The sequence below is a fragment of the Ambystoma mexicanum genome, chromosome 2q, assembly GCF_040938575.1.
Source record: "Ambystoma mexicanum isolate Mex_15411 chromosome 2q, UKY_AmexF1_1, whole genome shotgun sequence".
Taxonomy (NCBI): Eukaryota; Metazoa; Chordata; class Amphibia; order Caudata; family Ambystomatidae; genus Ambystoma; species Ambystoma mexicanum.
The window spans coordinates 882,935,933-882,952,300 of NC_090924.1; the positions used below are offsets into that span (position 1 = coordinate 882,935,933).

The 16,368-nt window shown below is 40.7% G+C and overlaps 1 protein-coding gene across 1 annotated transcript in view; it reads right to left on the reverse strand.

The window, feature by feature from the left end:
* Positions 1-16,368, reverse strand: part of GAD2 (glutamate decarboxylase 2) — a 742,591-nt gene that overhangs the window by 314,102 nt on the left and 412,121 nt on the right. The window contains exon 8 of the mRNA XM_069648150.1: positions 5,392-5,471. Within this exon, the coding sequence (XP_069504251.1) occupies positions 5,392-5,471 (80 nt within the window). The remainder of the gene's footprint in view (positions 1-5,391; positions 5,472-16,368) is intronic.

Here is a 16,368-nt window from a genome sequence, read left to right on the forward strand (position 1 = left end):
GCAAATATATGTGTGTGTGTTTGTGGATGCACAAGCGCACATTTACTTGTGGAATGTAGTTGTGGGGGTATCTAAGATGCAGCTAATTTTCTACCCACATACCATCTAATATGCGTCTGGAGGCAATGCAAGTGTTGTGGGACAAACAAGGGGGCAGTGGAAAGTGGTGAGGGGCATCAAGGAACAATGCGATGTGCCAGTGGGCATTTCTGGGACAATAAAAGTGAATTGGAGCTAATCGGGAAAAATGGGAGCGTCATTTCTGGATGCAATTAGAATGTCATAGGACAATTCATCGGGTATAGTGATGTGGCATGGGGCATTCTGGAAACAATCGGAGTACCTTGGGCCAAATGAGGGTGAACTGCAACATGGCATGAAATGGGTCAGTTTAGTGTCATTGGGCAGTTCTGGAGGCAATATAGATGCCAATCCTGACAATCTGACTTACCGGTGCGATGATGGAATTAAATTGCTGAGACTCTAATAAGAATTGTTTTGAGGCACTTTAGACACCAGCATGAGAATGTTTTTAAATAATTGACAACGGCATCACAATTGTCTTGGGGGAAATGCCTTCTTTTCCCCTAGAAATGTGTGATGACAAGTTATAAAGACCATGTAAGTGTTGGCCCAATAAAACCCATGCTAATTCTGGCAATATTTCCGAGCGGGAGACTTCTCTGCACGAATGACGATAACAAGATTTTACAGTCACACTTCAAATTGAAGATGTGTGGGTGTACAAGGTCTGATGCGTGGGCCTCTAAGGCCTGGAATGATCTTCCTTCTTCCTTACATGCCACTCCCAGCCCTGCCTAAATCTTTTTAAGAGAGCGGTCAAAACACACTTGCTCAATATGAAGGATTGATTGGGTGCTTTCTGGTTTTCTCTCTTCTTTGCTCATTGTCAGTATCGTCTCTTGTATTTATATGCTTGTGTGCCCTTCAGTCTATGGCTGTGTGGTGCGGTAGAAGCAATAAATAATAATAAAAATAATTACTACTAATGCATGGAATATATTAATTATGACACATAAGTGATTCGATGATTGCATGCAATAAATATGGATGTAAAATCAACATAAGAACGTTGATAGTATTCTCTCTTTTTTCTTATGATGCCAATACAGTCATCATTTTAGCAACTTTTTTTATTATAATGGACGTGACATCACACAAAATTTGACCTCGATGACGGGTAATTCCACAACTTCTTTAATGCATTGATAACTTCAATCTCTGGCATATCAGTAAACATGCATTGATGATGTGCACAAGACTTAGTTACCAAAAGTAGCTAAAGCGGAAGACATACTTACTTTTTAAAGATCTATAATTAGATAGGTTTAACCACAGGGATTGCAATTAGCAAGATAAGTAGCAACTACAATTGATACTTCTAGAAAACTAAAAATGACTGCTAAGGGATGGATTGCTGAAAACCCATGGGAGCACAAATGCATTTTATTAGCACCCAGTGAGTGCACAGCCTGCTTGAGAACACGTTGGTCCCCATGACAGGAACATTGGGCAAATGTTAGCACAATTCTGCACAATGTTAGCACTAAGGAAAACACCATCCTAGCGCAGAGGAATTTATTTATTTATTTATATTGTCTTTTATAATGCACAACTGTATATAAAACTCTTCAAATGCAGGTGTCGGTGTGGCAGATAACATTTCACCAGGAGAAGGTGCAGGCCAAAGCACCACAAGAACCCTGAACATTGCCAGACTGGAAACAAAGAACTGCAAGAGGGATACAAACAGGAAACCGGCTTTTTCCTGCTACGCACCATGCCTCTGGAACATGTTTCCAACACTGATCAGACTGGCTGCTGCCACCTTACACTTCGGGAAGGACCTGACGAACCTCCTCTTACAAATAACATCTTGCAGTCAGTTGATTGCTGAACTCAGCCCTACTTTATCCCCTTTGGATCTTCTCCATCCCTTCCTCCCACTGGCCATCCTATTACTTCTGGTACTGATGCACCCTCCTTGTAACCCCCTGGTGCGCCTCCTACATATAGTGCTCCATTGTTTCCAGCTAGGTTCACAATTTGGGAGTCGCATACGTACAACGTAGTAAAAGTTTATTTTGGGAATATAAAGCATACTCATGAAAACAGCAGCCTAAACAACATAATTATAAATCAAAAGATAAAAAAACAAATAACATTAAATACATAAACACTTTACAAACATACAAAATATTAACTCTTTAATGCAAATTTCAATAAGAATTTCTGCACTGAAAATGCATTCTTTAAAAATTACGATAAAGCCCAGGCCACACAAACTGAGTCCGCATATTACAGATAGTACAGAGCAGGCTCATGACCGTGAAATCCCTGTCCCTGCCAAATTAGTTTCAACGTAAATTCTATAATTGGTGAAAATGCTGCTCTCATTCCCATTGCCAGGCCGCCACTCCAGCTCTCAAATGGATACAGTTAAACAGTGCCCTGGTAATAGCAGTACGCTGAGAGGGATTCTGCGCCCACAGTAAATACTTCTGGAGACCTGGGCCCGTGTTGATCATGTGCTTCCCATTGGCAGGCCTCATGATCTCAATTGACTCCTTTTTTTCCAGGATGTGATGATGCACCCTTACTTTCACAAACTTTAAGTCCCTACAGGACATAATATTTGTCATAGAGAAACCTTCAGCCTTTTGCACTTCACACAACGCAACTGGTACATGCCTACGTCAGGGGTTCTTCAGATGGGGGTCCCTGGGCACCAGATTTCTAATAAGCTCATGAGCGAGAACAGCTTTACTGTTACCCCAAACCCTGATCCATTGACTTACATGCTTGGCTGCAATTGGATTCCTTACAAACCTGCAGCCCATCTCCTGGTGCACAGCAAAATTAGAAGCAGAAATGGAGAAGCCACAGTATTCTTTAAAAAAAGATGTTCTCTACACCTGGATAGTTTCAATCTTGCCTTGCCCCCGTGCTCCAGGCCATACCTAGCAACAGAGGTAGCTTCGACATTATCAACTTTAAGCAGCAGCTCGACCAGTTTTACTTTGAACATGGCCATAGCTCTGGCCACCGCCCCAATGCCTGTTGGAATCTAGCCATTTGCTTATTGATACGGGCTTCTCCCACCACTTGTTTATGACAATATCCCTCTGCAAGCTCTCTTGGGCAGGTAGGTGCCCTTTTAGTCTGCATCTTAGGCCATCAAGAGACCCCTGCGGCTGATACAGCGGACCCGGCAGTGCATACATGCAATGTGTGCTAATACTGTGCCCTATTAGCTTAGTGCAAGCTTCACACTGCAGCAAATAAGCACTGCAATACTATTTTATTTGCTCTAGGACATGGTCCCCATCAATGAATTACGTTCTTTGTGATTTTGGTGTCTGTCCTAGAAAGAGCTGGGAGGTGACTCCAAAGGACTACATTCAGCCGCTGAGTGATGCTCCGTGTCGGAAATACGCCAGCATCCCTTTCCAAATGGAACTTTCATGCATGTGGAAATGCCTGATTCCACATGGGCATTTGCACTGTTTTTGCACGTGCAGAAATAAGGCTGATTGCAGCGGGAATCATGCATATGTCAGCTGCCATGCCCAGACATGGAGGGTGGCATTTACAATTGATTTCATGGATGGGTGTAGATTCTGCACATACACCTGTGTCTGCCCAGTTTGCTGTGCCGATTATATACCCATTCATGAAATCAATCAACAATGCACAGGGAGGATCCCTTAAGTGTAAATGTATACCACACCTTTCCTCTCTGTGCAATGTACACGTCATTCCAAAAATGCCCCCCAATACGTTTAAGGGATTTTGAGATTTTATGTCATCTCAGTGGGTTTATTTGGAAGCCATAAATCCGGCCTTAGGTGAACCTTGGTGAGACCACAATGCTGCTTCGTGGGCTTCTATGTCATCCTTACCCAGGCGGTGTTGCCTTGTGTTTTGGGCTGAACTGAACCTTGCGGCTTGGGTCAGACTGATATGCATGTTGCTGTTCATGATCATGACACACAGACCACCAAGTAAAGGCCAACCATCATTCCGTGGGTTTATGAATTTCTGCATATTCATTACAGCAACGCAGCCAGGATCCTAAGCGAGTGTGAGGAGTTGGTGCCGAGCCCTAAGACATTAACATAAACAAAGGCACGCTGATATGGAACAAGGTTTGTCTGCCTTTATCAAGCACCAAGAAGCATTTGTCAGAACTGTAGAACAAACCAAACATAAAGTAAACATGTCCTCACCCATTAGCTTCTGAGTCATAACCCAGCACGGATAAGCCAACCAATTCCAGACAAAACAAGTGCCCATAATGTATCATGTACCGTCAATGGCTGTATCAGCCTCCAAATGTTGAGTCAATGAAACCTCGCCCCTCCCCAGTGGACAATACAGTGGTGTGAGCCACCATGTCAGGGTCTAAAGGGCTACTTCCCGATAATACCAAACCGATACTAATTGGCAAAAAACAAGAGAAGAATAACTTAACACAAATCATTAAAATATGTCGGATCTCCCCCCGCCCCCTCCCCGCCCCCTGCCTTCTCCCGGCCTCTTTGTAAAGGGAAATGTAATATTTTACAGTTCTGGACAATGACAATAATGGCATGATAAAATAAATAAAAAGACAATGTTTAGAAATAATAAGACTTGTTTAAAAACTATCCTGGTAACTCATAACATGAATGTAGCAATTGAGACCAGTAAATGTAACCCAAGTGTCGGGAGGATAGCTCAGGGGCAACGCGCTCGCTTTGGAAGCAAGACAATACGGAGCAACACAGGTTCGATCCGGGGACCGCACTTAGAAACATCTGGTTATTAAGTGTGTTATAAATAACCAATAATATCATATCAAACAGGTGAACAGGTGGCCACACGAGTGGGATCAATGTAAGAAGCTAGGGCCAACAAAATGCATTAGAATCCTTGACCTGGCTGTCCACATTTGGGTACAATCCCCCAAGTGCCCTTTCTGGTGCACCAAGCTCGAAAGATTAATGCCAGACCTTGCAAGCAAAACACAGCCCATCTTGTGTCTACTATACACTGCAACCCCCTTTCGCCGGACCCTGCAAAGCCAGCAGCCATGGTCCCGGATTTCTTCTTCAAGGCTCCAGCTCAGTGTATGCCATATTGTTTCTTTGGATAAATGTAAGACTTGCGCTAATGATATTTCTATTCAAGAACAATTGGAATGATCTTTTACCTAAATAAATGCCATCAGCGGTCCATGCTTGAATGACACATTGTTTATGTGCTTTTCTAAGGTAGCAGCTGTATGGCGTAATATGTTGCGCGGAACCTGGAAAAGCAATTTCAATAATAATGAAATGATCACAGTTTGCCTTTTCATGAGAAACTGCATTCCGAATCGCTACTTACCTTTCATCACATTTGATCAGAATCACGCTGTCAGTGCCGATTCCCAAAGCGGAAGCTCCTTTCTTTACGGAGAAATGACTCTGAAAAAGCAATTTGGGCGGGTTATTCCTTATCTTTTTAAACAGATGCGTTCAAATTTATGAAATTCGTATTTTTCTTCTAAAGTGTTTCGGCTCTGAATAATATGATGGAAAAAAAGGTAACGTGTTCTAATAGTCATTGCAGCAATATGCAGATTTTATTTGACTATTAATAGCACTAAACATGATTAACCCATCACCAGTTACTTTATTTTCTTTTACAGATCCTGCAAATGCCACATTTACTTTCGTTAGAGAAAGTTAGATTATGAAAATATGGCAAATTGAGGGGAAGAGTGTTACACATTGCAGACACTAGGCCTCATCACAAGTTGGGCGGTACCTCTGCACTAATTGCGCAGAGATACCGGCCAACGTTATTAGCGTTACCGCAACTCGGTCGGCGCAATTTGCTCCAGATCCCGAGTTGCGGTGGGGGGGGTTAAATCCCGATTCCCATTGGGTCCATTGGGTCCAAAAAGAGGAGGAGAGGGGACATTTTTACCTCCAGCAAAAAGCTGGAGATGAAACTCCCACTTTCCGTCCAACTCGAGATTGGGCGCGACAGTAAATGCGGCAGTGCTAGTGTTACCTCTGCATATTACCTCTCCCCCCAACTCATGATGAGGCTGTGTCTTCTTGCTTTTACTGATTACAATTGGCACAGTGTCACAGGCACCAGTAATAATATTAGTAATTTGATCAGAAATGTACAGTCACAAAGTACAGAGGTGTCTATGAGTGGAAGTGGAGATATGAATATAATTGTTCTTTTATAATATCAGAGATTGCTTTCTAAGGGCAGCATCCGGATTCGAATCTGTGCTGCATTGTCTTGATTCCAAGAGAAGCAAATTGCCTCTGAGCTATTCCCCCCTCACCAAATATGGGATGGAATATGAAGCAAGTAGCACATTTTTCTGCATTTTTTTTTTTTATTTATTTGCCTTTAGTTCATTTACAAGAATAATTTCAAGTAGAACCTTTGCAAAAGAACAAGTTAAAATCCATGTATAAAGAGAAGAAAATTTAGACATTTGATTTTTACATTGTTTTACATTATCACATAATACTTTAAAATGCTTTAAAATACAGTTTAAAATACAAGTGAGAGAAAAAATATACCAATCAGTTTATCGGCTCAGCAATTCATTCTCCAGTCAAAATAAGTTCTTTTTCAATATGCTTACAAAAGCTTACTAGTTCATAGATTAAACGGTTGTGAGTTCCTTGCATCATACGAGACCATAAAAACTCAAGACAATCTTCAAACCCTATATCAACAAATTTCATAAATCTTGCTGTACGTATTTTGTTAAAATGGGGACAATAGAGAATGAGATGCTTCATTGATTCATATGGTTCGTTACACTCATCAAATCGACATCCCACAGCAAATGTGGTGGTATTTGTTCGCCAATTCTTTATTCTATCTCTAGTATGAAAAAGATTAAATCTAAATCGAATATAGGTCTTCCTGGTAATTTCACAGGGAAATAAAGTGATATGTGCATAGCGAGGGATGCACTGTTTAACAAAGGCGCCATATTCTTCATAAGATTTATAAGTCATAATCCGATCAATAGTTACGCACCAGTCTAAATCAAAAAGTTTTTTTTTTTGCATAGCACGGGCGAAGATGGATATCATTCACTGTAATATTCACTTCACTTAAAAGTTGTTGCATTTTCAATTGATAATTATAAAAGGAAGGAGGACAGTGGGTACCTAGCATCTTATGCAAATCCGCATATAGCGAGTTATTCGGTGGATAGTTCATTTTTGCAAAATGAGATAACTGTCTCCATTTCCATCTAGTCGATAGTGCCACCAATCCCAATTCATGGCGTATGATGGCATTTGGAATGGACATAGGCAAGAACATTGCTGCTTTTAAAAGTGAGCCTTGTACACAATCCAACATATTAGACATATCACACAGACATATATCTAGGGCATAAAGAATAATACTCTCCGTCTTCAGGGACATAAATTCAATTAACGGAGTTAGTGAAAATTTGCAAAACCGGGTGTAAATCCTTTTCATTTGCGAAAGGAGTGTCCTGGTTTTGGATTTGATTAGGTCTGTCCATACTTTGATAGAATTCTGATCAGAGAGATAATACCCCAAATAAATGGTGTTGTTAATGCAAGATATCTGCGTATCCATAATATGCCATCTAAAACTGCCCTTTTTCTGCATCACTCCAAATTTCATAATGGCAGTCTTTGCCGGGTTGGGAGTCAAATTGTGGTCCTTTGCAAATTCCTCAAAGAGTGTTAATTTAGTTTGTAAGCCTACAGGAGTGGGGTCAAACAAAATAATATCATCTGCAAAGGCAATCCATTGTAAGGATATCCTCCCAACCTTCACAAAGAACAGATTCATCTTTTCCCAGGTTTTATCCAGATCCGCCATATATAGATTAAACAGGGTTGGTGCAAGGTTGCAGCCCTGTTTCAGGCCCAGTGCTGTTCCTATTGGAGCTGTGGTGCCCCCGTCCTGTGATATTTTTATTCTATATGATGTGTTAGTATGCAATTTCATGATCCAATACATTAAATCTTTTGGAATTCCAAAAGACAACATTTTCATCCACAATAAGTTGCGGACAACATTATCAAAGGCTGCACTCATGTCAATCATTGCGATATAGACCGGATTGGAGTTCTTATTCTTGGCACCAGCAATGACATGCGCAAGGATAGTTGCATTTAAAGTGGTGCTCATATTCTTTCTAAAACCCGTTTGAAATTTAGAATAAAGACCCTTGGACTCAATAATCTTCTCCAGATCGTGAAGAAGTAGAATCGCAAAGATTTTAGCCTCAGTATCGATTAGAGAAATCGGGCGGTAATTTTCAGGACAAGAAGGGTCACCCCTCTTAAATATCGGGACTATGTTTGCAGTTAACCAAGATGGTGGGATTTCCCCAGAATTGAAGATGGTTTCAAATTTGGTATTTATAATTTCTGCCCACATGGCAGGGTCCGCTTTATAAAGACAAGGGGGGAGCCCGTCTGGTCCTGCAGCCTTAGAATACGACAGCCTCGAAATTGCCCAAATTATATCTCTAATGCTCCAGTTAAAACGAGGGATTGTGGTAGAGTCTAACATTATACCAGGAAGAAATTGGAACTTATAAGGTAGTTGAAATTTTGCAGTTATATACTTCTGCCATGTCTGATCAGTAATACAATTTGGCATTGGTAACACGGCATTTTTTGGGTCAGTTTTTAAAGTACGCCATATGACTCGAGTGTCGTGTGACGTGATGGCACGAATTAAAGTACAGTTTTCTTCGTTGTGTCTCGAGATCCGGGCGAATCTTAAATTTTGTTTATACTGTGAAATGATTTGATTCCGCCTTTCTCTGAGTCTTTCAGTGCCTAAGACTTTATTTTTTAATTGTCTTAATGCTTTATTTTTTTCCCTTTTCAATAGTTTACATTTCTGATCGTAAATGTGTGTGTGTTTCGCACTACTGGGGTTTTTATAAAATTTGAGCAAGACAGTGTCAACTATTTCGGAGTAATCCCTATCAGATAGTTTTATTCTTAAATTGGTACCATATTGATCAACTCGCATTGTTTCTCGTGATATGTGTTTAACAATCTGATCGCACAAACCATTGTTCCACCTAATTGAGTGTTGAGGGCGATCGACTTCTACTGCTATTAATGAATTATTTGCCCCTAACAATTGACATTTCAATTTCAATGATGTTGTAAGTTGTGCATGATCACCGATCAATATAGGGTCTATTACTAATGGGGCCATGTAGACTATAAGATTGCGAGATACAAAGATAAAATCTATCATTGACTTCTTGACTCCTCTTTCCCATGTGAATTTAGATTTCATGTCGTGTGTCGCCAAGAGATCCATGTCCCAATCGGTTAAGAGTTCTCTAAACTTGGCTCCTCTAGTGCATGCTAAGGTTGCGAGTTTGGATGTACTAGTTTCATTCACATTTCTACAGTCGCAGTTAAAATCGCCACCAAGAATAATCTCACATTTCTGATATGTACTAGCGGAGAGTTCCAAGCATGCTTCAAGATCATCAAGCATCTCTTCAATAGTAAAATTGGCAGGGTTCCAATATAGTGAGATGATAATTAATGATGGGTATCTGATTGTGGGTATATTAAGATGGACCCCTAATAGACTCGGAGAGTTCCACACTACATTAGGTTGGACTTTAAATGAAGTGTTTATTGCAATCGATAAGCCCCCAGATGGGCAGCCTGAGAGATGTCTTTTAGCTAATGAGTTAAAAGTAACATAACCAGGAATAAGTAGTGGTACTGTTTTCATCGATTCTTGAATTATAATTATAGTTGGTGGTTCATCACTATTGAGATTGAAATGCCAGTTCATTAAATTCACAAAGCCGCACGAATTCCAGGACATGATTTTAAATTCTTTGTGATTAGATAGCTATGTGACTGGTTTTGTAGGTAATGAAGTAGTATTAGAAGACAAAATGGCCGAGAGCATAGGTTCCAGCCAAGGAAGGCCGTTGGTTTGAGCTACAACTTTCAGAATCTCAGCCAAGTCAAGTCCAGAACCCGTATTTGTTTTAACAGTGGGTATGGTCATATCAATACAATTTCCATCAGTCACTTTTGGTGGATCTAGGAATAGGGAAGCATCGTCCTCGGATCCAAAGGTAAGTAAAACCAAACCTTCTCTTTTTATTTCCTCTCGGTTGGACCAGATGAATTTCATTACTGCTTCAGAACCAAGATAACACAGGGCCCTGAAGTTGTTAATTCTGGCCAGGGAGACTCTGGTAATATCATTAGATTTAACCATTCTCAATTGAGGTATTTTTGAGAAAAGGGAGAAGATAAATGAGCGATTAATACGTTTATCTACCAAGTCCTCGGCATTTCCTTCAAATCCTATGATGTATTCCTTCCTTTCGTCTGAGTGCAAGGACCTGTGTGAAATTGGAGCTGAGGCAACTGAAGTTCCTGCTTCGGTAGCAGGATTGATTAGTAAATTATTAGGTTGTTTTAATGGGATCTTATTATAATTGTTTGTGTTCTGGTTGTCCATAAAAAAAGTTTTACTCAGTGCTACAGAGGCTTCGCCGGTCTTATACAAGAGTGGATTGATATTCATATGTTGTGGCAGTGTTCTACTTTGCGCGGGGCCGTGTATAAATATAGGATATGGAGTCATTGCATTATCGATTGATCCAGTTTGATCGAAGCAGCTGAACTTAGGACTCTCTTTATGAAGTACGGCCGATGCCTCAACCAAAGTAGTTCTTTTTCCCGTGCCATTTACTGCGATTACCGACTTGGACATATTCACCTCCACTTCTTTATTAATTATTTCATCTACCTCTACCTTCCCTATTTTACCAATGCCGTTTATAGCGACTAAGGGTATGTTTTTGGACTGTGCAGGAATATTGTTTGCAGAGAGTTCGTTAGTCGCAACGCTCGAACATACCTCGCTATAGGTTTTCCTAGTAAATGGAATTGAATTGTCATTACCATGGGGGCGCGATTGAATAATGTTATTTTTCATGGTGCGACATCTCCCTATAATCGGGAAAAAGTCCCTTAAATTATTTTTTACCACAGAGCCGATAGCAGGTTCAATTAAAGTTGTTACACATCCGTTGTCCTGATTGTCTGACACCTTTAGAGACATTTCACATACTTTAGGTTTAGAAATCATAATTTCCTCAGTTATGCTATTCACTGAATTAACGATGCCAGGTTTAAGATTAGCAATCTGAGGAGGGATAGTACCCATCATTAGTGACTTGGTAATAATACCATTTTGACTTACTTCCTCCGGTGAATTAATAACCGGGGTGAGAGCATCTTGGCTTTCTTTGGACAGTTGTCTTACATCGATATGATCTTCCTCGAATAATTCTATACTAGGAACCAAGGAGGTATCCTTTCCACGTCCGTCATTCTTATGTAGTAGTGCTTCCTTCCTACGCTTAGCATATCTCTTAATAGCTCTCAAGTGATTTTTTTTGACTCGACGGGACATAAAGGTGAGAGGTTCCTCAGAAACACAGCGTTCTGTCTCTGTTTTGTTTTGTGATTCAATTGCTTCAAGGAGCGCAGATGGGCTATCGGGAAACCGCATTGAAGGTTCTCTTTTGGTGAAGTGAGTTGTAATTGTGATGTTCATTGCATCGACTGATGCCTTAATATCTTCCAAGTCATTTTCGCACTTACATTTCACAGGTTCAATTAATGCGTCCTGATTGCACTGTTCCAAACTGTTTGCGTGAAAATCGTGTCTCCCTACCTCTACATTACTGTGGCCTTGCCCTCTAATTTCAGATTGAATGGATCTTAGGGTGTCAACTGCAGTGATAAACCCTTCGATTTTATCCATTTTGGAGCAAAGATAGTGCAAGATGGCCTTAATTTCCTTTAATTCAAGATGAGTGAGCTCGTGACCCTTGTCAAGGAGATCTAAAATTTTGGTGATCACCGGAAGAGGAGTTGGGGATTGGTCTTCAGTTCCGCGCACGCTATTCGTACCTACTCCAAGATCCTCAATTAATACTTTGTTTGAGACATTATATTGATCAGGCGAGTATGAAAGCGTGCACGGAATTACTCCAATTGGTGCCTCATCCGATACATCATCATCTATTTTGGTATGATAATTCCTATTAGTATTTTCGGTGGTACCAGAGTTTGTTATACCATATACTAGTGGAGTCATCATACTAATAGTTTGATTGACTTGTGCATTTAATGCAGCCATCTTCTGCAAAGTAGTGCTAAATTGCACTTTGTTAGGGGTACGTGAGTCTGATCGAATCATACTATCATTCATATTTACATCTACAATCACTTTTTCCTCAACCTTTGTTGGGGCGTACATGTCAACAGTGGAAGTAGCATGCACTTGGGCTACATGAGTGGAGCAGTTACCATTATCTAAGCAAACCACAGGGGCAGTAGATATATTGTCATCCACCATGTCAACTAATGGCACTTCATGATATGAAGTTCGACCTTTGCATACCGTAGAGTCAATACTGGAAGATGTTAGGATATTAGTTATATCCTCAATGCGACGCCCACTTCGCAGGCCATTGGCCATAGTAAGAAAGAGGTACACCGAATGTAAGAAAACTTTTTACAAAATCTTTGAAAAAGCAAACACCTTTCCTATTGATGGGTCAGAGAATTTAAACGTAAACTAACAACCTTCACAAAGTAAACAATAAATTAAGCACTGTGCGCTATCACGAGACAATACTACTCAAGAACTTAGCTTGTGCCAGTTGCCCAGGTCACAGCCGAACAGCACAACAGCGACTCCAGCCCTTACTGCCTCCAGGGCTTAACGCCACAAGGGTGGATATGCCGGCAGTAAATGCTGTGCTCAAGTCACGTGATCGCTCACGTGAGCGCGATAGGCCCCGCCTCCTCCAGGAAGCAGGGGAGCAGCAAGAGCTCGGCTCGCAGTGCTGCTGGCCTCGGAATGGGCTGCAATCCCAAAAAGAAATGCTTCGTTCGTGAAGCGCATCTCCAGGTAGTCAGGAACACACCTGGATTCTGCATTGCTGTGTAGATCCGAACTGTTATTGAATTTTGAGTGATGGTGCAGCTGTGCACATGGTGGTATTTAGCTCAAGTAGCCGATTCTAAAAAAAAAACAAATATTTCAACAACGATGCATGCATGCTGCTTCCTCCTTTGATATGTTCCTGGCAAATCTTCCTGATAGTTTTGTCGGTATAGATTGACTATCTCGAAACATAGGAGGACACCCAGGTCCCATCATACTACCATTGGATTAAGTCATTATCTTATCTCAAACACCAAAAGGCCCTCAACTGTAATTGATGGTCCTGAGGAAGCATTCACAGCTGAAAGATGTTCAGGTTTATATAGGAAGAACAAAGATTATGTGGCTTTTGGGGGAAGCAGAGTGGGATTCAACTGACACTATTCCAATTGTTTTTGGGATGTATTAAAAGACAGTGCATAAGTGGATGATGTCTTTACCCAGAATGAAGGATGCAGCAAGGGTATTGAAAGAAAGACGGATGGAGCTCTGGCACAGAGATGGTCAAAAAAGGAAAACCTTCAACAAGTCTAAAGATGGGGGAAAGTAACAGCTGGCATTTCAAATATATCATTCAAAAGTATCATCTGTGGTACTGTACAGTGCTCATGTTTCGGCAGGTGTGGGATCCTTGGTATTGGTATTGGTAAGTTAGAGGATAACATTATTGTTTACCATTTTCATTTTTTTCTAAATATCCTGCTAGCGAAATGAGGGTTGAAATAGGCTTACATGGACTTTCAGTCTGAGGCTGCTCTTTGAACTAAACCTTTCACCTGAACATTCGGAGAGGGTGATTACCCTCTGACAGGGCAGGAATACATGTGTGGGAATTATTGTTAGCCCCATTCATCTGCTCATTTTAAGAGTTCTTTTTTGCCTCCAAAATGGCTGATTTATAGGATTGTTCTAGTTTATTTCAGGTGTCCTTATTGAGATCGGTAGGGGATTTTAGCCAGTGTGACGCATCTCGTCTTTTTGGGGGTGAAAACCCTTGATTTAAAGAGTGATGGCAGGCAGGGGATAGGTTGTCAGGAAGTGCAGAGAGTAAAACCCCAGAAATAGTGATATATCTGAATATTGAAGGCTGCACCAAATCAGCCAAAACAACATTTCTTTTATGTCCAACCTTAATTTCAACAGGCATTTAGTCAATTCTCAAGTGAACCAAATTCCAAACCAAAACTGGTATAACTTTGGTCAGAGTACACACTTGTTAGAGACATGTGTGGTCAGTAAAATTCCACTGAAGTCAATGGGCATGACCCTCCACAAACTAATATTCAGAGGATTGCAAGATTAATAGATAGAAAAAAAAAATTAAAGTTACATTGTCCTATATACCCATATAAGACCTTCCATTTGAAATAAACTTAAAAGAAGTCATGAAATACTAAGATTCTCACTGTCAGAATTTACTCTGGCTATCCGAGGATCTAATCACCTTTGCAACCCTGGGAAAATATGCTACGGTTGCTTTGAAGAATCAAAACATGAAGATTTTTCCAAAAAAGAATTTAAGGAAGTTTAGATTTCTTGGTTGGGAAGTAGCTGAAAAAAGAGAGCAATCGATCAATACAATAATTGTCCTGGTAAGTATTCTCACTTCTCAGGTTTTAACCAACAGTTAAGAAAATATTGCAAAAATATTGTGAAAAAGAAATCCTTATACAATAGTTGCATATATTGATGACCTCTCAGAATGTTCATACATCTAGAAAACATGAACACAGACTTGGAATAGGTTTTAATCAGATTCACATCCAATATTTTGTGTGCCAGGATTCTGTTCCAATCTGAGTATTGATCAAATGCCTTACAATGTTCATATGTACCAGGCCATAGGCATAAGAGAAAAGGAACCCTTTCATATGGCGCCTGGAAACAATTGTGTATAGGCGCCAGACAAGTGACCAATAAATAAATAAATAAATAAATAAATAAATATATGTGTGGTGAAGTCACATGCCCTTAGGCAAAGGGCAGTCACAAGACGCTCACCCAGGCCTTCCAGGGGGTCCTCATGGACCCCAGAGCCAGTGGGATACCAGAGGGGGGACTGTTATAGGATTGAGGCAGATTGAAGCTCCCTTCAGCAACACAAACACTCCCAGTTGAGGGAAAGGAGCCTTTCCCCCATTGAGATAACGAACTTTCAATAATACATAATCTCTGATAAGTGAGGAAATACATTTTTTCTATGGCATTATTACTCAAGGAAACACTGCTCAGTGTGAGTTAAGTCTGACTCTATGGGTCCCACAGGTACAAAGCTGAATGCAGACAAAGAAAACCTCCTCATGTTGAACGCCAGGAAATTAAAGCTGCTAATGCGCAGGAGTTATAATAATGCAAACTAACCACGGCGAAGCAGTTACAAATGTTACAACTAAATTACTATGCTTAACGGAGGGTCTCCCTACCATTTATCTACATGCTGAGGAAACGGAGGGCCATAGAGGAAAGCAGGCAATTTTATTTAATATGTATTCATTTATTTTGTCATTTGTAAAGTGCATCAAACCAGAGACATCAAAGCACTGGTTACATTAAGCACAGTTTATGAGTCCGATATGTATGGTACAGTCAGCTACATGGATACAGTTACATGGATACAATGCATGCAGAGTTTTTGGTTTATAAATCTTGTGTAAACAGCCATGTTTTGAGGTATTTGGGGAAAGCCCAGAGTGACGGTTCGATTCTAAAGGTAGTGGTAAGGCATTCCAGTGTTTGCTGGCCACTGCCGGGAAACTGGTGCTCCCGTCGCTTTGTCATTTGAATCTAGGGATGGAGATCATGTGTGAGTGGGAGGCCTTGTTTGGTCTATTGGACTGTGATTTGGTAAATGTTATAGATAAATATCTTGGTGCCATGTTTGAGAGACATTTATGCGTTGTAGTGAGAGTTTTAAACAGAATGCGCTCTCAAATGGGAACCCAATGAATATCTTTTCTTGCCTGTGATATGTGGTCTTTTTGGGAATGTTTAAGGTTGTTCATACTGCAATGATATATAATTTCTAGATGTTGCCAGTGGTAGAGCCTGCAAAGAGGGTGTTGCAATAGTCTAGTCTAGAGACAATAAGTGCTGTGGAAATTGTGATGCAGCTGTCCACAGAGAGGAAGGGTCTGCAGGCATATATGAGTTGCCTAGTGTGTTGGAGTCAGTGTCATAGGTACCTGAGGTAGACAGGAGATCGGTAGGAGGATGGGTATCATCTGGTTATTTAGTGCAGGGGATACCCAAGGTGTCCAGAATGTCAAAGAGTTGCTTCGTGAAGATATTATATAAGGTGGGCGAGACACAGGAGCCTTGAGGGACACT